We start from the raw sequence: 24,454 nt of genomic DNA on the forward strand, positions 1-24,454 counted from the left end.
AATAGTGCCAAACTCAATTGTAAAATAGCTGGCATTTTCTTTACCAAAACAGACAATTTGCTTTTTCAAAATCCTCACAACCAGTGCATTTCCCATACTGTGTCCTTTCTAAACAGTCCTTATTAAATTCTTCCATTTTCTTTGCACTAGATCTCATGGAAGAACCAACAATAAAGCAATGAAAACAAAGGGGGGGGCCACTTATCTATTCATTGCTCTATTGCTAGCACCATGTTAACACTAATTTCAAACTTCTGCTTTCTCCCAAAAATTCCAAGTCATTACCTGGCCCTCATACTTATCCACATCTTCCTCAAAATTACAAATATTTTTATCTCAACCTATTTTCTGCAGCAGAACATTCCAACCTACGAAAATGAATTCAAGAAATTCTGCCTGATCATTCATTTAGTGACGATTTCAAATTGTTAACCTTCTGTCAACAAGTTCATCCAAAGGAAAGTGCTTTTCCTACATTTGACTTATCAAATCCCTTCATAATTATACAAATCTCCATTTAGCATTCTCTGCGACAATGGGAATAGTTCCCAGTACCCACAGTTCAAAGCTGTCCAGACATTTCTCCCTGTCCTTCATGGTTTGGAAAATCACCAACCAGTAGACGGAATAACTCCGACCTTCAGTGAGTGAAAGCAAAGACGTTTCCTCAAGCTGTAGCTATCAGGGGCAGCGTCGCAGTCTACAAAATCTCACCATCTCCGTTCTGACAGAAAGCCTGCTGTGCCATCCAGAATCTTTATTTTAATTTACATTTTTATTTATTACCTGAAATTAAATTAGGTGGACACCTTTTGGTTAAAAAAGCTACTATTTGCTCTTCCTCCGTGCTTGTTTTAGACATTCCTTTTTGAGATATTACACTGCATAATAAACTGTACCAAATATCAATCAGAGGACCAATCCCACTCTGATGTTCAGATAATGAACAATTTAATTTTCAGCATTTACTTATAATGCCCCAAAATAAGGCATAAAACAGAATTTAAAATGTTTAACAACTACACATTTTACAATCGCCTTTCTGCATCTACCCATGAAATTGCCTTTTGCATTTTTAAGATCTTTCATTCAAGTCTTTGAAGCCTTGACCTGTCATAAATACCTGGGCTTTGACTGGATAACTCTACCTCAGGGCAGATTGTTCAATCACACTATGCATCTTGAGCATGTAGAGATGGAAGAACTTCCTTGCAAGGAAACTGCGCAGCTGTGAGAACTATAAAGCACATCTATTTGTCATGTGAAGGGCTGAGAGTTTATTAGCTTTTTTCAAAAGACTTCAGTTGAAACTGAAGGTGGAAATCTCTGAGCTTTCAGTTTACAAAAATGAAATTGTATCACTGTACTAACAACTTCACTTTTCTGTTACAAACCACTTTTAAACAAACACCTATCAGCATGTGTGAAAGGCTGTAGTGCTCTTGTGACTCTTGGGGAAGTCTGCCAGTTCTCGCTGTAAATCCAGAGAAAGTTGGCAGAATCCATAGAGAAACAGTGCATTAGGCCAAGCTTGACTATTTGCACCTTTTCTCTGAGGAGTTTCCTTGTTCATCTGCCAGAGCCTTGGTGGGAGAGACAGTGACACAGAAGTATTTCTGATGATTATTTTTGGAGGTTTTTTAACACCTTTTTTTGACTAAATTAATTTTAAAAAATCCTCTTCTCAATCATTAAGAAACTTTGATACCAAAGTACTTGGTGTGTTCAAAGAAATAGTTTTAAGAAAGTGCATCCATCAGGAAATATATTAATAGAACATCATCTTTTTATGTTTTGTGTTGCTAGCACACAACCAAAATGCAAATCAGAAAGATAATTTCTTGTTCATATATATTAATCCATTTCTTTTACAAAGTATAAAATACACAGCTGAATTTGCTAAATCAGGAATAAAAAGGCTGGATGAAGATAATATCTTGGTGGAATATCTAATTCACATCATACCCCACCCCAAACTTTTCCTTACCTCATTATCTGTAGCTGTGCCATGAGCAATCTAAGCTATTCAATTCCCTCCTCAAGCCTCTTTCTCTCTGCACCTCTCTTAAATCCTATCAGATGCTTCTTAAAATCTTCCTCATCATTTGTTCACCTGTCCTTTTTTTTTCTAAGATGCACAATAAAGTGCAGTACATATATTTTCCCAGTATTGAATGGTTGATTGCTGGAAAGGCAGACTCTGGCCTATTTGTCTTATTTAATATCCCACTGGAACTCATTGATCTATTTAATACATTCAAGCTCAAACCATACCTCAGTAAGAACTTTCAAAATATTTACGAGGACTGTTTGGCAAAAGTACATGTTATTATTTCCATTTTCTTTGAAGATGTTTTTTATTTGTGATGAAAATGTTAGAAATGGGGAAGTAAAATGATTTTGAACCATTTGGAGGCAGAAGGCCAGAGAATGAACCTGCCCAGAAGATATCTGACAATAACGGCTTACCTTGTGAATTCAGGGTAAGTGACTCCAAGCCTAAACATTAGATTGTTTTTCGTGGTCAGACCAAGGTAGCTTCTTGTATCTGTCCTTGGAGTTCTGGTTGTTGACCCCTTGTGGTAAAACTAGAATAGTCTTTTATTCCAAAGAGGAACACACTTCTCACTAAGCAAAAAAAATCATATTTTTACAATCTTATCAGCAGGTAGCAGCTGTGAATATTTCTCAAAATAGACTTCAGTTATTTTATAAATAATTGAATCTTCTTGCACAGAGGTGGAGTTTATATGCCTATCACTTAAAATTATGCTGCCCTGCTAAAATATTGTTTGCTTTATAGCTGGAGTGCATTGCAGCACTAACGTTAAATTGTAACAAATGATTCAGCTGTGTTTTTTTTCTGTTTAAAAATGCATGATCCGCCTACATCATTTAAGGATGTCAGAATACACATGATAAGAACTGCTTTGCACACCAAGCTGCTGAAGCTACTGATGGTAATTTCAATTAATCCTGAGTGGCCACATTAAAAGTTTTCATTAAAAGAAACCAATAGGGTTAACATCACAAATACCAATGCTGAAACGAGAACTCCTGAATCAAACTCAGGCGAATGTGGGCACAAGGTATAGCATGCAGCTGCTGATGATAAGTTAAGGGTTACTGAATCATTGTCATACAGTAAGGAATCTTATCGCAGTAAGGAAAGAAAGGCAACTTCTTTTCAGGTGCTGATCTGAAAGGGTTTTGCAAGAGGTGGAAGAAGAGATTGTTGCTTTATCTTGCTATGTTTTGCCCACAGAACCACCTCATTATCCTCTGTAGAGGATGGCAGATTAATTCAGCAGGTCAGGCAGCAGGACAGAGAAACAGAATAAGGGTCCTGGACCTGAAGCTTTTAACTGTTTTTTTTCCACTGATGCTGCCTGACCCACTGAGCATTTTCAGCATTTTCTGTTTTGTTTTATTTTGGATTTCCATCATCTGCTGTATTTCTTAATTTCTTGTGGCAGATTAATTGTTGCACCAAAATGTTCCATTACATAAGTTTTCAATAATATTGTCCTCAGGATGTAGCCTTCACTGTCAATGTTGGCCAGCTGTGCATCACTGACCTGCTTATTGAAAACATTCGCTGTACATAATGGGAGTGAAAATGATCTGCCTCTGGAAGGAACTCAGTCGTTCTTCCATAATGCTGTAGGTTAAAGATCTATAATGGAGAACATTGAATTCAATCACAAAGCAAATTTTGCTCATCTAACATTGACTTTCCATCTACTTACGACTCAACATGTGCAGTCCGCGATTGGGTTGAGATGCGATTTGTGCTCGCCACACAGGTGTGATAAGCCTGTGGTGCTGCTTATGACTAAAGAAACATTTGGCTTTTCATCCCTGTTAACGATCCTTTCCTGCTTGTTCTCTAGCTTTGTGTTTGCATTCTACTTTCTTGTCCATTTCTGTACATTGGTGATGCCGTTTTTCCATTTATGCTGTGTCTATTCACTGTTGCATTTAATCTTGTGTCTTTGTGTGACTTTCACTTGTATTTCTTCATTGAATTGATATTGCTTGCCCTTCCAGAAGCGCAGGCCACACAAGCAGCAGGCAGTGGTTCAGAGGTAGGTATTGGATTTGGGTGGTCAGGCTACCTGAGGTGCCCAGTAATTGGCCGAAAATCTAAGGTAGGGGTGAGTAAAGAAAGGAGGAAGCTATTGAGGCTAGGACTGGAACCTATATGGGAGGGGCTTGGAAGGGATGAGGGTAATCGTGGAGAGGGTGGGGCAGAGGAAATGGGGTAACTGCTGGGGAATTAAGCTACAGTCCGAGTGATGTTATTTGGAAATGGGTACAAAGACAAAACAGATTATATCTGGCCAGACTTGGGAAATAGGGAGTCCTGTCAGAATCAGAAAGGGTCTGTTGTCTGGCAGGAGGGAAAAGAGGACTGAGTTTTTTTAGTAACTGGTCTTCAGTTTGACAATGGTTATGTGGTAGGATTTCAGGGGGTGAATGGAGGTAATTCTGAGCAAAACTGAGGTTGTTAACTACATCTGGGTTTGTGCTCCTATACCACTCGGGATCGGCTGACACATGACAGCCTTTGAGAGAGTAGGTAGGACTCAGGAGGAGTGTGGTGACTGGCAGTATCCTATTGGTTCTTGGTTCAGTAGAAGTTGTGGCAATGGTTAGGATTTCTAAAAACAGTGCACTCTGAGCCTTAAACACTTGAGCAAAACAAGTGCCCAGTAAATTGCTGGAATGTATCTGGAGCAAGGCAGTTAAACACTAAGCATGTCTCATGAGCATAAAATGATAGCTAAATAGGAAGTCCAAAGCCTTTTATGCAAGAGATGCAGACAAATAGGGACCAAAAGAAGAATCGAGCCTCTGTTTCCAGCAGTATAAAGAATGTTTTCACTTAATTGCTCAAAAATAAAAATTGGCAAAGGACATCCTGATCGGAACTGTGCAACTGCCAGGTTCTCGATACAGAGAAAGTGAGAAACATAATTCATGACTGTGTTAATGAGCTAGCAACTCACCTTTGGTTGCTAGCATTAAGTCAAACATCATACCCACTGATATTTGACTTCAATGGAACCAGCAGCTGAGATTCTTGCACCGATTTAGCTCTAATGACTGAAAACAAATTTTGACTGGTGGGTTTTATCAGGAGGCTTAGGGCTAATCCACTGCATGGTTAATTTGCTTACACTTAAAATATTGAAGTATGTATGAAATATAGTTGGGCACACAAAGCAGCAGGAAAGAACTGTGGGATAGAAATTGTTCTGCACCCTCTGGTTATAAGCCTTGTTTGTGCAAGATCAATTTTGCCAAAGCAACTTGAAAATGTACAGCAAGCCCAGCAGCCTCTGTACAGAAGGCCTCGGACAAAAATCCAGAAGTATGTTTTGGAATAGTAAGCATGCAATGGCATTTAGCAATCAATAAAACTCAATAAAGTTCCATCACGCAGCCCATAAATGCTTTATTACATCTATTGCCCTCATGTAATTCAGGCCACAACTCAGTCCTGTGGACGGAGTTGTTGAATTCTCTTAATTCCTCTGCCATTTTGTGTTAAAACAAGTGAACTTTATCAACTAAATGTAGCAATTGTTGTAAGACATTTCTGAGTTTCTTGGAGTAGAAATAAATCTAAGTTCCTTTATTCACAGAGGCTACTTGTCTTAACTTTAGGATAGTGTTTTATTATTGAATGTTATTGTCTTCATTCATGAGTGTCCCCTGGCTATGTGACAACTGCAGAAGAGGCAGCAGATCCATTTACAATCTTATTCTATCCAGAATCAACAACAGTGAGCAACTGCTTTCAGCAGTTAGCACATTGGATGCTTCTCACTGCACACCGCTGTGTCCATCACCTAATGTATGACAGCTTCAAGGAAGCAACATATTTTACAGAAGACCATGTTACTTTGTGCCTTGAGGAATACAATTAAGAGATGTGAAAACCCAAAATTTGGGAGATCAAAGCCATGGCCCAGAAGCAAAACCATGTGCTAAAATGGTGGCACAATTACATCAAACTGTAAGGAATAGGAGCAGGAGTAAGTCATATTACCCTTTGAATTTGCTCTGCCAGTCATCAAGAACACAGCTGACCTAGCTGAGTGACATTTTCCAGTACCATCTTTATACCCCTCAATTCCTTTGATACAAAGGAATATAGAGTGAAAACAAATGATAAGACAAGCTTTGCTAATTGTGCACCATTTTCCTGCCTCCTGCAAATACTTCCTCTGCGTAATAGAGAGTAATTGTCCTCACTGGGAGGAACTGAACCAACCCTCCATTATCACAACTTGAAGATCTATATGAAAGGATATTAAATTCACTCACAGAAGCAATTTGTGTTCATCTATGGCTGACCTTCCACCCATTTATAACACAATGGCAGGCAAGTCACAAGTTACGCCTCTCTATGGTTTATGCTTCTACAGTAATTATAATACTTAATTAAAAGCGAATCTTGCGGCTGCCTGAGAAACCAAACCTAATTAAAAATATGGCTAGTTTCACAAAACATTTAACTGAATGGATTTGGTGATTGATAATTACCATTCTCATACATTGCCTGTTAGTTCTTTCACTGAAGATGCATATATTGTAATAAATGCATTGTAAACCATGCCACCACAAACATGAAATTCTAGCCCTATGCATAAAAAAACCTCATCTATTTAAATATACAGCTGTTTCTTTGAGAGGTGAAACAAGTCACAGATTGTACTGAATCACTTAATCCGTCAACAGTTCACCAATTAGAGCACTGTGATGAGGAATGACCTTAAGAGATACATTGATTAAAACAGGGCTGAAAAAAATTGCAGTTAGTCTACATAAGTTCCACAAAAATTCCTTAAAATGGCTTTAAAGATTGTAGGCGAGACTAAGGTAAGAAATATTGAAAGATAATAAAAAGGCAAACAAGGGGTGAAAACAGTTGTGGTACATGTGATAAAGAGCTTTACTTTGAAGTAGTCTTGGCATTTAAGTAAAAATCAATACATTGTTCAACGTGTCGTCATTGGCTTTTGGTTTGTGTGGGACTATTCCCAAAACTGACAAGAATTTCATAAGTGTCTACAGAATAGTTAATGAGTTATTTTGCGATGGTGACAGCTTTCACATTTCTACTGTCAACAGAATGCCACATTATAGACACGTGCAACATTGGCACCAGAGACAACTGTCAGCTGGACTATTCTTGCAGTTATTCATAGCATCTGTCTCTCACAGCTATGATCGACAGCCCTGGTAACTTCTGGAACAGTGTGAGCTTTGCAATTTTAAAACATCCTTAGAGCAGAGTGCACAACTTACTGGAGTGTGATTTCACATCCTTATTTCTACTCATGACCTGTTTTGTGCAGAGCAATGATGGGTGACACTGGGCAAAGTCCCTGCCTGAACTAAAATCAATAATGGGTAATGCAAATTGTCACACTCAGCTCAATACTGTACTCAATCCCCTGAAGTGCCCGCCAGTCATGAATAGTTTCCAGTAAAATAATGAAGACCCTGTGATCATACTCCACAATCACCCTGATGTGAGCTCAAGCTCTGAAAACGGGCAAGCAAAAACCTACTTGTTGATCCCTGTGGGACACTCTCTCCATATTTCCACTGCCGGGAGGCTTCAACTCTTCTGGCACCCCACTATCTGGAGAATAAATTGCTTTTCTTCCTCACCAGCAATGACTATGATACACTTTGTCTGATTTTAAATGGGAATTGTGATATCAAGCAGAGCTTGATGTTAGTAGTTGCCAGGAAGTGCCTAAAGCACTTATCCAATGTGCAGGCTTTTTCATTAGCTGAAAATCCATCTCCAGTCATTACCTGTGCAGGAGTAGAATCAGGGATCCGTACTGGGAAAATGAGGCATTTCCAACTCCCCTTATATTTTGAAAACATCCATTTTGCACATTGCTCTTTCTCAAAGCATAAATAAACCTTTGTTCCTTAAATCTGCCTCTAAATGCAAATAGAAAGGGAGTGAGTAATGCAAATTTACCTTCAAAGGACACAGGAGGGGATTGAGACTTTTTGAGGATAGGAAGGCAAGTGAAGAGAGGATTCAGGAACACAAGGGAAATATGAAAGCCAAAGACATTAGAGGTACTTGAACATTCAACATCAAGGAATGTCAGAATGAAGGTGAAAGAGAAAGGCATGGGTTCAAAAAGTGTTGAGATTTGTAGCACAACAGCTTCCTGTTAACAGGTCAACAGGGCAACCTTTCCTGCCCTTGACAAATAATGGCAAAGCAAAACTTTTGGCTAATTACCTATACGGAAGCTGTTGAACTTGCATGCAAAAAGAAAAAAAAAGCTGTCATTTGGCTGGATTAAGGACCCAGAGGCACAAGTTCAAATCCCAGCACAGCAACTGAGGAATTTAAATTCAGCTAACTAATTAAATAATTCTGAAATGGAATGCTTATATGAGTAATGGTGACTGTTACAATCACAATTACAATACAGAACAGTTACAATAACTCAACTAATGTGTTAATACATTTTAGAGAAGGATATTGTACTTGTTTAGACACTGCAGCTACATATACCAACCTGGTTGTCCATTAGCCTTATGAGCTGTCTCATGAAATAGCCTAGTCAACTACTTAGTTGTTTCAAAAAACAGCTTTGATAAATTATACTACAAAAAAGGTCAGACCATCTGACATCAAACCAAGCACGAAATTTGAACATGATGAAGAACAAGACTACAGAGTAAGCACTGGTAAATGGGATCAGTATAGATGGGCAATTAATGGTCAACATGGACATGGTGGTCCGAAGGACCTGTTTCTGTGCTGTTTGACTTTACATCGACCACAGTCAACCTTAGAATTCACTCCAAACTAATACTTGTGAATGTGATAGAATGAGAAGAGTTGTCCAACAGACTAGAGATCTGCTCTGGTACCAAATTAAAACCAGACATGACTGCAGCCAATTCAAACCTAACCCAATCTCAAGGACTTCTTGTAGTTTTATTGATATCTGCCCCAGCCATTGCCAAGAATCCCATTCCTGCATGAACATGCACACGTGGCACATACCCACTTGGTCTCGCACTGCGGGGGCCTGCAGATACCTCACTCATGGAGTCCCACAGCACAGAAACAGGCTCTTTGGCCCAGCAGCTCCATGCCGACTTTTTTGTCCATCTACATTAATCCCATTTGCCTGCATGAGGTCTGTATCCTTCTATACCTGGTCTCTTCAAAATGCCTATTTAAATATCTCCTAAACATAGCGATTGCGTCCGATTTTCCACCAAGTCCTTTGCCAGCACATTCCGGAAATCAACTATGCTCTTCGTAAAAAAAAACTTCTCCCTGAATACCTCTTTAAAAGTCCTTCCTCTCACTTTAAACTTATGCCTTTTTGTTTTTGAGAGCCCAACCTTGTAAAAGTTGGTTCCACATAAAACCCTTCAGCATGAGAACATTTCTTTATTATACTTTTTACTTTCAAGTCAAACTCATTGGCTCTCCATCCCCAGGTCCTCTAGAATCAGAATTGAATCTCCTACTTCACTCAGAAGTAACTTTTCTTAATGCTACAGTAAGTACACCTGACCCACTCCAAGACCAGTGATGTTTTGATCCCAAGAGGCCGCTCCACTGCTCCTGTGTTGTGACTGTATCCTCAGCATCAAATCTTACCCTACTGATTTAGGCAGCATATTACACAACAAAGCATCATAATGATAGCACTTCATTTAACTTTGTTTCAAAACAATGAAACGTCTAGGGACCATGTTCATTTATAAAGACCTGGCAAATGTCAGCTTAGTCTGATCCAACCCAAGCACAAGATCTTGAACTTTCTTTTCCAGACAAGGCACATGTAGTGAGATCCCGTCAGACTCAGGTTGGGCAGCAGACTCTACTGCAAGCTTGTCCAAATGCAGCTTGATAGAGTCATATTCACTGAATTTTCCAGCTAATGTCCAAAACATCCTCATTATCTCGAGGTTTGCTCTGACTCACTGCTAAAACAAACCCACCAGACACAATGACACAGTGTTACAGAGGCCTGGGAATTGACTCCTAGGACGCATTACCATCAATCCCAGACTCTCAAGAAGTCTCATGACATCGGGTTAAACAGAAGCTTGGAAGCCCCCCTGCTGATTACCACCTCATGCCTTTCCTCTGCTGGAGAATTGCTATTGTACCAATTTGAACTTGGAAGAAGCACTGAGGGGAACTAGGGAACAGAATACATACTGGATGTGGGTCATCATCTCCTCCACCAAGAGTGGCTCATTACTGACACCTCTAGTCCCCGGGCTGGCCAAGTCCTGGAAGATACAGCTGCCAGATCAGGCCTGCAGGACATGGTAACAGCACCAATTCAAGGGAAAATTAGTTGATCTTGTACTCACAATTTTAGTTGTTGCAAATGCATTATTTGAAGAAGTGACAGCCATAAAATGCCTGGAGGAACCATGTCTTGATTCACATCCGTTATGTTCTATAGCACCACTAGTCATGGTTCATGAGATAAATTCTGAATGGATTTATCAATTCAACATTGGACTTCCCTGAAGCAGTTTGAGCCATCAGCAGAACTATATTGCTCCACATCCTGCTACTTCATGATCTGAGATAATCCCCACTTGACCATTACCGTCAAAGCAGGAGTAGAATCCCGGTTCACGGAGAAGTGTGAAATAGCAAGCCAGAACAGCACATGCATCTAAAAATGAAGTACCAAACTACTGAAGCAGCATGCAATAGACAGAGCTCAGCAACTCCACAAACAAGGTTCTGTGGTCCTGCCATATCTCGTGATAAATGGTGGTGGACAATTGGCCAATTAATAGGCATTGCCATCTACAATGATAGCAGAACTTAGCAAGGGTGTACAAAAAAAGCAAAGATGAAACATTTGCAACCACCTTCATCCAGAAATATCAAGGCATGGCCTACCTTGGCCTCCTCCTGAGGCCTCCACCATAACAGAAGTCATTTTCTCATGCTATCAAGATTTGACTGAGAACACTGGTTATGACAACACTTGCAGGCCTTGATAACATGCTGGCTCTATTGCTAAGAATTTGTGCTCAAGAATTGGGCTCACCTCTACTCATGCTGTTCCAGTTCATCTAAAACATTGGCATCTATGTGGCAATATAAAGAATTACCTGGGTATATCCTGTCCAGGAAAAGAAGTAAAACTCCAGTCTGACCAACTGCAACCCCATCAATCTATTCTCAGTCATTAGAGAAACGATTGAAGGTGTCAATGGCAATAACAGCAAGTGTCATTTACTCACCAATTCACCGGTGCTCAGCTTGGGTTCCACTATGACCACTTGACTCCTGACCTCATCACAGCCTTGGTCTAAACATGGAGAAAATAAATGAATTCCAGTGGTGAAGCAAGAATTACAGCCTTGGCATCAAGGCAAGATTTCACCAAGTATACCTCCAGGAATCCTAGAAAAATTAAAGCCCATAAAATTCAAAAGAAAAACTTTCCACCAGCTGGAATCATACTTTTCACAAAATGGAAGATAGTTCCACAATGGAAGCCATTCAATTCAGCTCCAGGACGTCGCTCCAAGATTCCTCGGGCAGTGTGCTAGACCCAAACATCTTCAACTGCCCACAATTCAGGATGTCTCACTCAGAAGTGCTCATTTCCATTCGCGACTCCTTGGATAATGAAGCCGTCTATTGCCATTATGCAGCAAGATGTTGACAACATTCAGGCATGGGCTGGTAAGTGGCAAGTAACATTCCCGTCAAAAGGTGCCAGGCAATGAACATCTCAAAAAGGAGAAAATCTAACCACTTAACTTTCAGATCCAATGGCATTATCACTCTTAAATCCCATACCATCAACGACCTAGGGGTTCATCATGACCAGAATCTTAACTGGGCCAATCGCATAAACACTATGGCCAAAAAGCAAGTCAGAAGCACAGTATTTTCTAGAGAGTGACTTGCCATCTTCAAGGCATAATGGAAGATACACCCCACATTTATAGAATCCTAAAGTCTTACAGCACAGAAACTGGCCCACCAAACCCCACCAACCATCAAGCACCCACTTACACTAATCCTAGACTAATCTCATTTTATTCTACCACTTTATCATCAACTGCCCCCAGATTTGACTACATATTTACACACTAGGAGCAATTTACTGTGACCTATTAACCTACCAACCTGGACATGCTTGGGATAGAGGAAACCCGAATACTTGAAGGAAATCCACATAATCACAGGGAGAAGGTGCAAATTCTATATAGATGCCACTGGAGATCAGGATTGAACCACTGTGCTTCCCCATGTATAAATGCAGCTCCTGTATATATGCAGCTCCAATAACACTTATAAGCTTTGACAGTATCCAGGACAAAGTACTTTGCTAAATTGGTAGCCAATGCACTACCTTAAACATTCAGTTTCTCTCACTGCCTCATTTGGATAGTATGGAACATTTGCAGAATGCACTTTAGCAGCTTATTAAAGCTTCTTCAAATAGCAGCCCATAAACCTGTAACACCATCCAGAAAGATAGATAGCAGGCAAATATCACTATGAATTTCCCAGCAAATAACATACATTCCTGACTTTGAAACAATTTCATTATTTCATTTTTGCTGGATCAGAGCGAAGGAACTCCCTAGCCAAAAGCATAACAGGAACTCTTTCAATACTGTAATGGTCCAAGAGACAATCTCACTACCAGCTTTATAAGGGCAGCTAGGGATGGGGGATACTTAATGGCCTTGCTCAATCATCCACATTCTGTGATTGGATTAAGGTACAAAATGATCCCTGTGAAGTAAGACAAATACAAATATAATTTGATTAAAAATACCATTACTGAAATGTAACATCAACAATTTACTCAACAAAGCTCATGTTAACATTTCAGACACAGCATCTGTCCACCTTACTGTTGGAACACAACCAGCTTAGGCCACACATCACTGTAACATTTTGAGTTTTTGACTAGCAAAAGATTTAAGTTTTGAGATTCTAAGTGTTCTCCCCAGTGAGGAAACCCTTATGCAATTAGTTGTACAAGGCTAAAAGAAGAACATGAAATAGCCTGGTACTGATTGACATAATATCAATAACTGAATATTCATAAATAAGGTGAGATATTTCTTGGAGAGGACTCTAGTTGATGAGTGAACAGAAACTGTAGACTAAGCTGTGACTCCAACAACTGAAATCCTACAAATGGCTTTCAGTGACTGTGTGGTGTTTTGGAGTGGTAAAACAAGTATTGCATCTGTATTGCAATGTGAACGTATTCTTCTTCAAATTTTCTAAAAGGGAAAATTAGTTTGCTTGTGCTGTTGAGGAAATCTCAAGCAAAGTAATGCTTTCCTGGCTGGATGTACAGTGGTGGTATCAGATTGCTGATCCTTCAAAATATCCCAATAAAGATAGTCAACAAGCTTATTCATCTATAATATGAGGGAAGAGGCATAAAAGCTCCTAGCTATTTCCATCACAATGATTTTGCACTCTCAAAGCACTGTATGTGTTACATCAGTAAATTAAAATTAAAATTAAGTAAGTGAATGTAAGTTCTCATAAGTAATCTTTCTAAACAGTCAATGTCTAATTTGCTCTCATTCTCACCCATGCACTGTTTGTTTAGGGAATATGGTAATGAGAATCTCATCAATTTGGAAGCACAGATGCTTCTAACTGAATATTTTGTAAAATGTATAATTTGTATTGTAAAAATATTATTCAGATAGGAGAGAAATTTGGAATATTTTATAGGGAATGCATCTGGCTCATTGAACTCTATTGTTTTTTCTCTGTCCTGCTTCAATGCACAAAGTATAAAAGAACATTCATGTACAGACTAATTGGTAGCTAACCTTCCTAAACCTCAGTGATTTCACTTCTAAATGAGTTGGGGTGGGAAATTAGCAAGTGCAAAGGAAAAGCTGTAACAGAGCTGCATCCGAATAAAAGGTGTAATTACTCTGACATTCTGCACACTAATGGAGCTGGAAGAATTTATTGAAGACTAAGGCTCATCAAGGGATGTGACTTTCTTAATAGAGTTTACTTATGCACAACGGAACTTGACATTCTGCACTATTAGTAAAAAGTGTCTCCTGCACACTGTGCCTGGCTGCATTAAGGAGCTAATTTGTCTTCACCTGTGAAATCGTCCAGGTGGCCTGTGTGCCTATTGAATTGGATTGAATACATTGCTCCCTGGATTACCAGCATCCAGAGCTTGCAAATCATAGGAGAGCTTCTAACAATTTTAATGAGCTAGGCAGTACAAATTGACACGATTTCTTGCATCATCTTACCTTAGTTCAGAAATGTATCTGACTATTCAATGTAAGATATTTATATGGCAGTGTTGAGAAGCACATTTTACATGATCTGGGTACAATTCTTAAATAACCGGGTTGTCATTATCTTTAACTCCTTTTAGCTAGAGGACCTGAACAAGCAAATCATTTATCAGAAAAAATAAATAAGTAGTGAGCTACAAACATATTTCTTTAGCTTTAGAAAAATATTTCTCCGTTATATTGTACTTCTAAGTCATTGGCAATGATTAGGTTGAAGCCAGATTTAACTGGGTCGCCGGAAGTAGACACAAACTCACAAGAAAATAGTCATGTCATCTCTACAACCTAAACATGAAAAACTCTGTAATCCACAAGGGTGGAGCAATGATCCATTAATATATAGGTAATTAATTAATATATAGGTAATTATTTTTAAAAAGATCACTTATTAAAGTTCTGAGAATTTTGTACAAGTCAAAAGATCACATTGCCATCCAATCTTACATTGTTTTTGCATACATTCATTTATGTAACTATTTGATTTCATTTCTATGTTAATTTCTATAATGTTGTTTCCCATACTAGGTAGAGCTACCAGTTGTATACTCGTAAGATGATTGTTCTACCTAGTTTAAGCATAGTTAGAAAACATATTTTCGTGGAAGTTTTCCAAATTGTTTTATATGTTAGGAAAAGTAGTCAGGCAGTTGCCAATGTTTGAACAAATATATGAACATAGAAACATACAAAAAAGGAGCAGGAGAAGGCTTCTCAGATCCTTTAGCCTGCTCTGACATGTAACACCTCAGCTGATTTAAATGTAAGCTCAATTCCATGTTCTTGAGTAAGCACGGTAACTTTTCACCCTCTTACTGATCATGAATCTACTTCTGCCTTAAAAGTTTTCAAAGACTCTTGCCTCCACAACCCTTTGAGGAGTTCCAAATAGCACGACTCTCTGAAAGAGAAAAGTTCTGTCACACCTCTGTCCAAATTTTTAAATAGTGACCCTTACTTCTTGATTCTTTTTCAAGAGGAAACATCTTGTTAAGGCCCCTTGAGATCTTATATGTTTCAATCAAGTCCCACTTCACTCCAGCGGATACAAGCCTAACCTATCCAAATTTTCCCCTACTCATTCCAGGAGTTAGTCTGGTAAACCTTCTTGAGCTGCTTCCAACGCATTAATATCCTTCCTTAAATAAGGGAACTAAGTCTATATACAGTACCTCAGATGTGGTATCAACAAAGCTCTATGTAACTAAAGCAAACTTTCTATTTTTTTTTACCCAAATCCAAGAGAGATAAACAATAACATTCTGTTATTTTTTCAAACTGCTTACTGAATTTGTATACTAACCTGTTGTGAGTCATTCACCGAGATCCCTCTGCATCTCAGTGTTCTATAATCTCAACATTTACTTAATATGTTTCATTTTTATTTTTTTCTGCCAAAATGGGCAATTTCACATTATGCTCCAATTGCAAGCTCTTTGCCTGCTCACTTAAACGAATTACATCTTTTTGTATCCCTCCTTATTTTCTCCCACAATTAATCTTCCTACTTTCTTAAATCTCATCAACAAATTTGGCAATAACACTTTCGGTGCCACCAGCCAATTCAATTGTATGAATTGTAAAAAGTTGAAGATTTAGCACCAATCCTGGTGGTACGCCACTCGTTATAGTTGCCAACCAGAAATAAGAACCTGTAGCGGCTGCTACAGCAATGTGAAAGCAAGACACTAGTCGGTGGACTGAAGAACAAAAATTGATTTATTTTCCCGCCTTGCGCGGGCCTTTTAAGAGGAACGGTTCCCGCCCACCGAAAATGGAAATGATGTATGCGCTACATCATCAAACTTTTCCCGAGTGCGGGTTCTCCCTATCACTCAGGGAAGGCGAAGGCCCAACGCCACCTTGGGCCTCGCTGCTCCGATGACGCGCGACCCGACCGCCGAGCCGGTTCGCTTGCTTGGACGTTGAGTCGCTACACAACCACCCCCCAGAACCGGCGATATGGTCCCCAAGGTTCGCGGGCTGTGCTAGCCGTTGCTTAGGAGGTCGGCCTCTGTGTCACAGTGTTGGGACCTTGACTGGTTGTTGTAGATCTAAATGGGCCGGTTTGAGGTGGTCCGTCATGAAGACCTCTTCCTTGCCCCCACTGTCCAAAATAAAGGTGGATCCATTATTCCTGATGACCCAGAACGGCCCCTCGTATGGCCGTTGCAACGGTGCCTGGGGTGTGCCCCATAAACGAAAACGAACTTACAGTCTCATAGTTCCTTGGGCTCACAGGATGGGGCTTGACCATGCTGCAAAGTGGGAATCAGTGCCAAGCTGCCAAGCCTCTCGCGCAGTCTTTCCAGGACTGCCGTGGGTTGTTCCTCTTGGCTCCGAAGGGCGGGTATGAAATCCCCTGGGACGACCAGGGGCGCACCATACACGAGTTCAGCTGACGAAGCGTGGAGATCTTCCTTGGGGGCAGTCCGTGTGCCAAGCAGGACCCAAGGCAGTTCGTCGACCCAGTTAGGACCTTTCAGGTGGGCCATCAGGGCTGATTTCAGATGGTGGTGGAAACGTTCCACCAACCCGTTTGATTGAGGGTGGTAGGCCGTGGTGGTGTGCAGCTGTGTCCCTAGCATGTTCGCTAATGCAGACCAGAGGCTGGAGGTAGACTGGGTGCCCCTGTCTGAAGTGATGTGGGCCTGAACACCAAAACGCGAGATCCAAGTTGTGAGCAGTGCCCGGGCGCAGGAATCAGTCGTGATGTCGGATAGAGGGGTTGCCTCTGGCCACCTTGTGAACCGGTCCACGATGGTAAGGAGGTACCGGGCTCCTCTTGAAACTGGCAGAGGACCAACGAGGTCGACGTGGATGTGGTTGAACCTTCTACGAGTAGGCTCGAACTGCTGTGGCGGGACCTTGGTGTGTCGTTGGATTTTTGATGTCTGGCAGTGTGGACAAGTCCTGGCCCACTCACTGACCTGTTTGCGCAGGCCACGCCAGACGAACTTGCTGGTGACCAGTCGAACAGTTGATCTGATGGACGGGTGCGCCAACCCGTGTACCAAGTCGAAAACGCATTTCCGCCAGGCTGCAGGAACTATAGGGCGGGGTTGACCTGTTGCGATGTCGCAAAGGAGGGTCTGCTGACCTGGACCGACTAAGAAATCTTGGAGCTGCAGGCCCGAGACTGCGGTTCTGTAGCAGGGCAGCTCATCGTCGGCTTGCTATGCGTCAGCCAGGGTCGTGTAGTCAACACCCAGGGACAGGCTGTGGATGGCGGGTCTGGAAAGCGTGTCAGCAACGACATTGTCCCTTCCGGAGACATGTTGGATATCCGTTGTGAATTCGGAAATGTAGGACAAATGTCGCTGCTGACGAGCTGACCAGGGATCGGAGACCTTGGAGAAGGCGAAGGACAAAGGTTTATGGTCAGTGAAAGCGATGAAAGGCCTGCCTTCTAAAAAGTACAGGAAATGCTGGACCGCGAGGTACAGCGCTAGAAGTTCCCAATCAAAAGCGCTGTATTTCATTTCGGGTGGTCTAAAGTGCCTGCTGAAAAATGCCAAGGGTTGCCAACGGCCTTTGATTAGTTGTTCCAGTACTCCACCAACCGCAGTGCTGGATGCATCCACCATGAGGGTGGTTGGGATGTCTGTCCTAGGGTGTACCAGCATCGCAGCATCTGCCAGGGCGTCCTTGGCCTTAATGAAGGCAGCCGCAGCCTTGTCGTTCCAGGCGATGTCCTTGCCCTTGCCAGACATCAGCGAGAACAAAGGGCGCATGATACGGGCTGCTGCAGGGATGAACCGATGTTGACATTCCCCAGGAATTCCTGCAGGCCTTTGACTGTGTTGGGACGAGCAAAATGGCGGATAGCGTCTACCTTGGTGGGTAGGGGTGTTGCTCCTTCGCTGATGATTCTGTGGCCGAGGAAATCGATAGAGTCGAGTCCGAATTGGCACTTGGCCGGGTTGATCGTGAGGCCGAAATCACGGAGACGGGAGTACAGTTGGCGGAGGTGGGAAAGGTGTTCTTGGCGGTCATGGCTGGCGATTAGTATGTCATCTCAGTAAATGAACACGAAGTCCAGGTCTCGGCCTACCGCGTCCATCAGCCACTGGAAAGTCTGCGCGGCGTTCTTAAGGACGAATGGCATTCGAAGGAATTCGAAGAGATCAAATGGAGTGATAAGCACAGCTTTGGGGACGTCGTCAGGGTGGACTGGGATTTAGTGGTATCCCCGGATGAGGTCCACCTTGGAAAAGATGTTGGCCCCATGTAGGTTCACCGCAAAGTCCTGGATGTGAGGGATGGGGTAGCGGTCCGGGGTGGTGGCGTCATTCAGCCTGCGGTAGTTGCCGCTGGGCCTCCACCCGCCGGTGGCTTTGGGGACCATATGCAGCGGGGAGGCCCAGGGGCTGTCTGACCTGCAAACGATCCCCAGCTCCTCCATGCGGCGGAACTCCTCCTTCGCCAGGCGGAGCTTGTCTGGAGGTAGTCGTCGTGCTCGGGCATGAAGGGGTGGCCCTGTGGTAATGATGTGGTGCTGCACTCCGTGTTTGGGCATCGAATTTGTAAACTGAGGTGCCAAAACAGATGGGAACTCAGCTAGGAGCTTGGTGAACTCGTTGCCAGACAGGGAAATGGAGTCCAGGCGCGGGGCTGGTAGTCTGGCTTCTCCCAGGGGGTAGGTTTGGAAAGTTCTGGAGTGCACCAGCCGCTTCCCTCGCAGGTCGACTAACAGGCTGTGGGTTCGAAGGAAATCGGCTCCCAGGAGTGGCTGGGCGATGGCGGCAAGGGTAAAGTTCCAGGTAAAACGGCTGTCGCCGAATTGTAATTGAACTGTACGGGTACCGAAAGTCCGCATTGTTGTGCAGTTTGCAGCATTGAGTACGGGATCTTGTTGCCTGTTACAAGTGTCGCGGCCGGTTGGGGGCAAAATACTGACCTCTGCTCCAGTATCGATGAGGAAACGATGCCCAGACTGCTTGTCCCGAATGAATAGGAGGCTGTGTTGGTGACCAGCCATCGCAGCCATCAGCGGCGGCTGGACCTGGCGCTTTCCTGAAACTTGCAGGGTGGGCAGCATTGACAGGCCTCCGTGCCCCACCTCTGATGGTAGAAACACAGCTGGTTGCCAGTATCGTCGTCTGTGCTTCTGGGGTGTGGTCACTCGGTTGCTGGGACTGGTTTAGGTAGGCGTTGGGCTCGCAGTCTGGCGATTTGGCTGACGGATGACCCGCTCTCGCGTTTGGCCTTCCACAGGACATCTGCCCGGGCAGCTACCTCATGTGGATTGCTGAAATCAGCTTCGGCCAACAGCAGGTGAATGTCATCGGGTAGTTGTTCGAGGAAGGCCTGTTCGAACATTAGGCAGGGCTTGTGTCCCTCAGCCAAGGCCAGCATTTCGTTCATTAGGGCCGATGGGGATCTGTCCCCCAGGCCGTCGAGATGAAGCAGGCGGGCGGTGCACTCACGACGGGAGAGGCCGAAGGTCCGAATCAGAAGGTCTTTGAAAGCTGGGTACTTATCCTCCGGAGGAGGAGACTGGATGAAGTCTCTGACCTGGGCAGCTGTCTCCTGGTCCAGAGAGCTGACCACGTGGTAGTACTTTGTAGAGTCGGAGGTGATCTGCTGAAGTTGGAATTGTGCTTCAGCCTGGTCGAACCAGACGCTGGGCTGAAGCGTCCAAAAGGTGGGCAGCTTGAGTGCCACTGTGTTGGCTGCTGCATTGTCGTCCACTGTGTGGGTCCAAAATCCGTTTGGACCGTCGGGGTCACCAATGTAGCGGCTGCTACCGCAATGTGAATGCAAGACACTAGTCGGTGGGCTGCAGAACAAAAACTGATTTATTTTCCCGCCTTGTGCAGGCCTTTTAAGAGGAACGGTTCCTGCCCACTGAAAACGGAAATGATGTATGCACTACATCATCAAACTTTTCCTGCGTGCAGGTTCTCCCCGTTACTCGGGGAAGACGAAGGCCCAACGCCATCTTGGGCCTCGCCGCTCCGACAACGCGCAACCCGACCGCCGAGCCGGTTCGCTTGCTCGGACGGTGAGTCGCTACAAACACTTTAAATCTATATTCTGTTTCGTGTTAGCCAGTCGTTCTTCTCCACAACAAAACGTTACCTTCTACACCATGATATTTTCTTTTCCACAGTAACCTTTAATGTGGCACCGTATCAGAAGAAACAGTTTCAGCAATGTGATTCTTGCTGAATTAAATTAAAAAAAATCACCATCATGAGTATCCAGGCCAAACCAACCCAAGTTAGAATGAAATATTGATTGATTCACAGAATTACTGCATTAACTTTTTTGTTATGTACAGTTCATGTTCACAACAAGGAACTATTCACAGATTGTTCCATTTATTATTTGCAGAACAAAGAGGTTTTCCATTGCAGAATTCATTGTATATTTCTCTTATGGGGTGCGATTTATTCCCCGTGTAGGTTTGAGGTTTGAAATATGTACTTCATTTGAAAGTACAAGGTCCACTTTCCGCTGTCTGTCTGTCAAATACTTCTGAAAAAATGGGTGCAAAGCAAAGTGAAAGTATTTACTAATCCTCTGTTCCCATTCTTATCATGAACAGTACTGCTCAAAAACTTTCTTTATTTTTTTTATATATGGGTTCGGCATCTTAACATTGTTAAACAATGTAGTTCTTATCCAAGTGAAAAGTGGATGAGTTTGACACAGGATTTAATAGGGGAACAAATATTTTGGGAAAAAAAACTAGCATTGCAGTTTCAGTGCTTTCAGTCTTGGGAGATAACCTGGTATTATTAACTTAAGTCTTTATATTTCTGCTGTTTAAAAAAAATATGGCTTTAGTGCTTTCGTAATTGTTCCAGAATGCTGCTGGCCCTTCACACTTAGTGACAGAGATCATAATCAGCATACTGCTATTATTTTTTGTGATGTGGAGTCAGACAAGAACATCTCTTGAAGATCAACAAAAAAAAACTCCAGATGCTGGAAATCTTAAATAAACACAGAAGATACTGGAAACACTCAGAGTTAGACTCAATATCAAATTCTCCAAATTTAGTTACCTGCTGTTTTCTTTTGGCCTCTCTGCTTGTCAATCATTTGTGATTTTGGCTCAGCTTTTCTCTATCTACTGTTATAGACTGGCCTGTTGGGCATGCCCTACAACCCTGCTATTAGCAGGCTTCAGTATAAACAAAGAAGGATAATTTGCTCCCTAACTGCCACATGTACTCATTTGGTCTCACTCTATCAGAGAAATTCCCTTGGTTCTATCCACCCCTCCCCTATCTTCTCTGTCACTAAAACAAACTTGTTTTCTCTCTTTCCCAGTTCTAATCAAGGATTTCAGACCTGAAACATTAACTCTCTCTCTGCCTGACCTGCTGAATGTTTCTATTTTCTGCTTTTATTCAGGAACACAGCTTGCTAGCTACTGACTTCATTCATCCAGGCCTGTCTCAAACTTTGACCAATCTGTGTTTTTACTTTTCTCCATTCCTCCTCAGCCAAAATAAAAAAAAAGATGCCTCATAGATAAATCCAGCAGGTTTTTCTCATTCTCTGAATATTGAGTATTAGCTGAATGGTAATATTTGTACTCAGTCCTGTTTCTACTTGATTGCAGTCAGAGGTTAACATTTTCAGTAGTTTGCTATTGATTAGATTCCTTGCCACAATGACTCCAGATTTATGGATGATATTACATCTTTCAAATTTCATGGTGTAAATGTTACATATTACAGTTATTACCACAATCATGTGATTAAAAAGTAAATTATACAATAATGCTTTAATACATTTCAATATACATGCTATTGCTCTAATGGTTGGGTGCATTTATTAATTTTTTTTGTTGATTTTCTGCAGGTGTCTATAACACAGTGAACCTGCCACTTGACTTGATAGGTACTGACAACAGACTGAAAGAACCGGAACAAGCGTTTGTAATTTACTTTTAACTTTTGAATACTTTATTCTTCACCTCAACAGTTCATTGATAGAGAATTCGAGAGAAGTTCTATTAGCAGGAACTTGCTAAGTATCAACTAGAATATAATCCATATTCTGGTCTTTGGATTTTCTAATTCTTCCATTTATCCTCTCCAGTTAAGTAAGGGGAAGCATTTACTCTGCTACACTCCACTGTGCCTCTCTGAACGGTCCACATATCCGTCCTTCCAACACCAAAGCTATTAAAATAACCATTTGATCACTTTGCTCAAGGCACGGTAATTGAAATGCAAATAGAAAATGCTGGTAAATACTGGCAAGTCAGGCAGCATCTGCAGAAAAAGCAGTTAACATTTTAGTTTGATGAACTTTCTTTAAAGCTAAAACTATTTACCTGAAACGTTAATCCTGATTCTCTTTCCACAGATTCTCCCTGGCTTGCTGAGTATTTCCGTTTTTATTTCAGACTTCCAGTATTTGCAGGACTTTGCACTACCACATGGAAACTGGTAATTGCCTCAGCTGCCAATTCACTGTGAGATAATGAGCTGTATGTTGACAGCAGACATTGGAGCAAATCTAAGCTCAACCTTTATGGCATCAATAACATCTCTTTTTGTTTCCATCATCAACAACAGGAATATGAATATTTGAGGAACTAGACATTTGAGAGCCCTGGGCTGATGAGTGGCTCATATTGATTATATAACAACAATGTACTCTGCCCTGGCTCTTTAAGAAATCACATCTGTAAATCAGCCTGATGAATAATTAGTGGAAGCAAAACCCATTGAAATGCCGAGCTCGACTTGCAGTGAAAGTCTTCCAGAATAGAGTTATTTGCAAAGTGTATCGAGGATAGCGAGGATAAAATGTGACATTTGACAAACTGGGACAGTGAGGGGGCGGGAACAATAATGAGTTGCAGGGAGAAACAATGGGACTGTGAAAGTTGTACTTTTGAGTACTTTATATTTATGTAATGGCTGGTGGATGTCAAATGATGTACACGTCTAGTAGTGTGTAGAAGTAGGCCTCCTTTGGGGAATTCCAAGAGATCGTGCCTTTGTCTTAGATTACATTAATCCTACTGGTTGAACAGCAATCTGAACTGCCCCTTTCCTTCTGCAATTCTTCCTCTAAAGCCAGTGGGAGGATGAAGGGAATGTGTCAAGATGGCAGCAGGAACGGTGCTGATGGAGATGTGAACTGGAAGAGCCGCAAATTGCAGAAAAACAGCAGCAAGCGGCAGAGAAATAAAAATATGCATCAGTCCCAACATGTGAACAGTTTAAAACGATCAGCTTACAGGTGGAGAGACAGTAATCAAAATGCAAATCTCAAAAAAATATAGCAATCTAATTTTAAGCTGTAGAGTTCTAAATGGCACAGCTTGTCGGTCTTTCTGCACCTGCTTTACATCATCACTAAGTCAGAACTGTATTGCTAGAGGTCTGCGGGGAATTTGTTCAAGAATCAAAATAATTAATTCAAATATTTTCAGGAGGCAGTAAAGAGATTGGTTTATGAATCTAGTTTGCCATGCAAATCTGTATAAACTGTCACTTGAATAGGATTGGAGGCTGCCAGGAAGAGAGCCGAAGTTGATCTGTTTTAGACTGATGGGCTTTTGTTTCCATTGGCAAAGGGCTATTCCCAAGTACAACATGGGAACATTGACCCTATTATTTCCTAGAATGGATGTAGTTTACCAACAACATTTTAACAGTTTTAAAGGTGATCAGATCCAAAAAGGTTGATACTTTGAAGAGCCCATGAGCGATAGGAGGACAGACTTGTTGGTCATGTCCCACTATTTGGATTTTACTTGTTTTAACTAACAATGTCCTTTCATCACAGCAATGTGTCTTCAACCCAGTCTCAATCCAAGGCATCATGGAGCCATTTCCATTTCTTGGGTTGCTCCCTTGGAAGTTTCTGCCAACAACCCACCCAAAGGACACAAGTTCAAATCCCGCTATGGCATGCAGTGAAATTGAACTCAGTAAAAGCTACTGCATTGTTGTTCAAGCCCAATGGCTTCAGCAATGAAGAGGAATGAGATTGACAGGATCTACGTCTTCCACTGTATGATTGGCTCGAAAATATCCTGTGTGTGTTCTCATCACCTCCTCAGAGATCATTAACTTCACTTAGATCAGAAGAATTAAAAAAGCGCCCTCCT

The 24,454-nt window shown here is 41.9% G+C and overlaps 1 protein-coding gene across 4 annotated transcripts in view; it reads right to left on the bottom strand.

The window, feature by feature from the left end:
* tafa5a (TAFA chemokine like family member 5a) overlaps positions 1–24,454 on the bottom strand; it is a 525,393-nt gene that overhangs the window by 62,238 nt on the left and 438,701 nt on the right. For 3 of the 4 annotated variants that reach the window (XM_052034225.1, XM_052034224.1, XM_052034222.1), the window contains one exon: positions 11,293–11,360. The exons of the other annotated variant lie outside the window; for it this stretch is intronic. In XM_052034225.1, coding sequence (XP_051890185.1) covers positions 11,322–11,360 — 39 coding nt within the window. In that variant the 3' untranslated portion in view covers positions 11,293–11,321. The remainder of the gene's footprint in view (positions 1–11,292; positions 11,361–24,454) is intronic. 4 annotated transcript variants of the gene reach the window in all.

The sequence above is a fragment of the Pristis pectinata genome, chromosome 19 (genome assembly GCF_009764475.1).
Source record: "Pristis pectinata isolate sPriPec2 chromosome 19, sPriPec2.1.pri, whole genome shotgun sequence".
Taxonomy (NCBI): Eukaryota; Metazoa; Chordata; class Chondrichthyes; order Rhinopristiformes; family Pristidae; genus Pristis; species Pristis pectinata.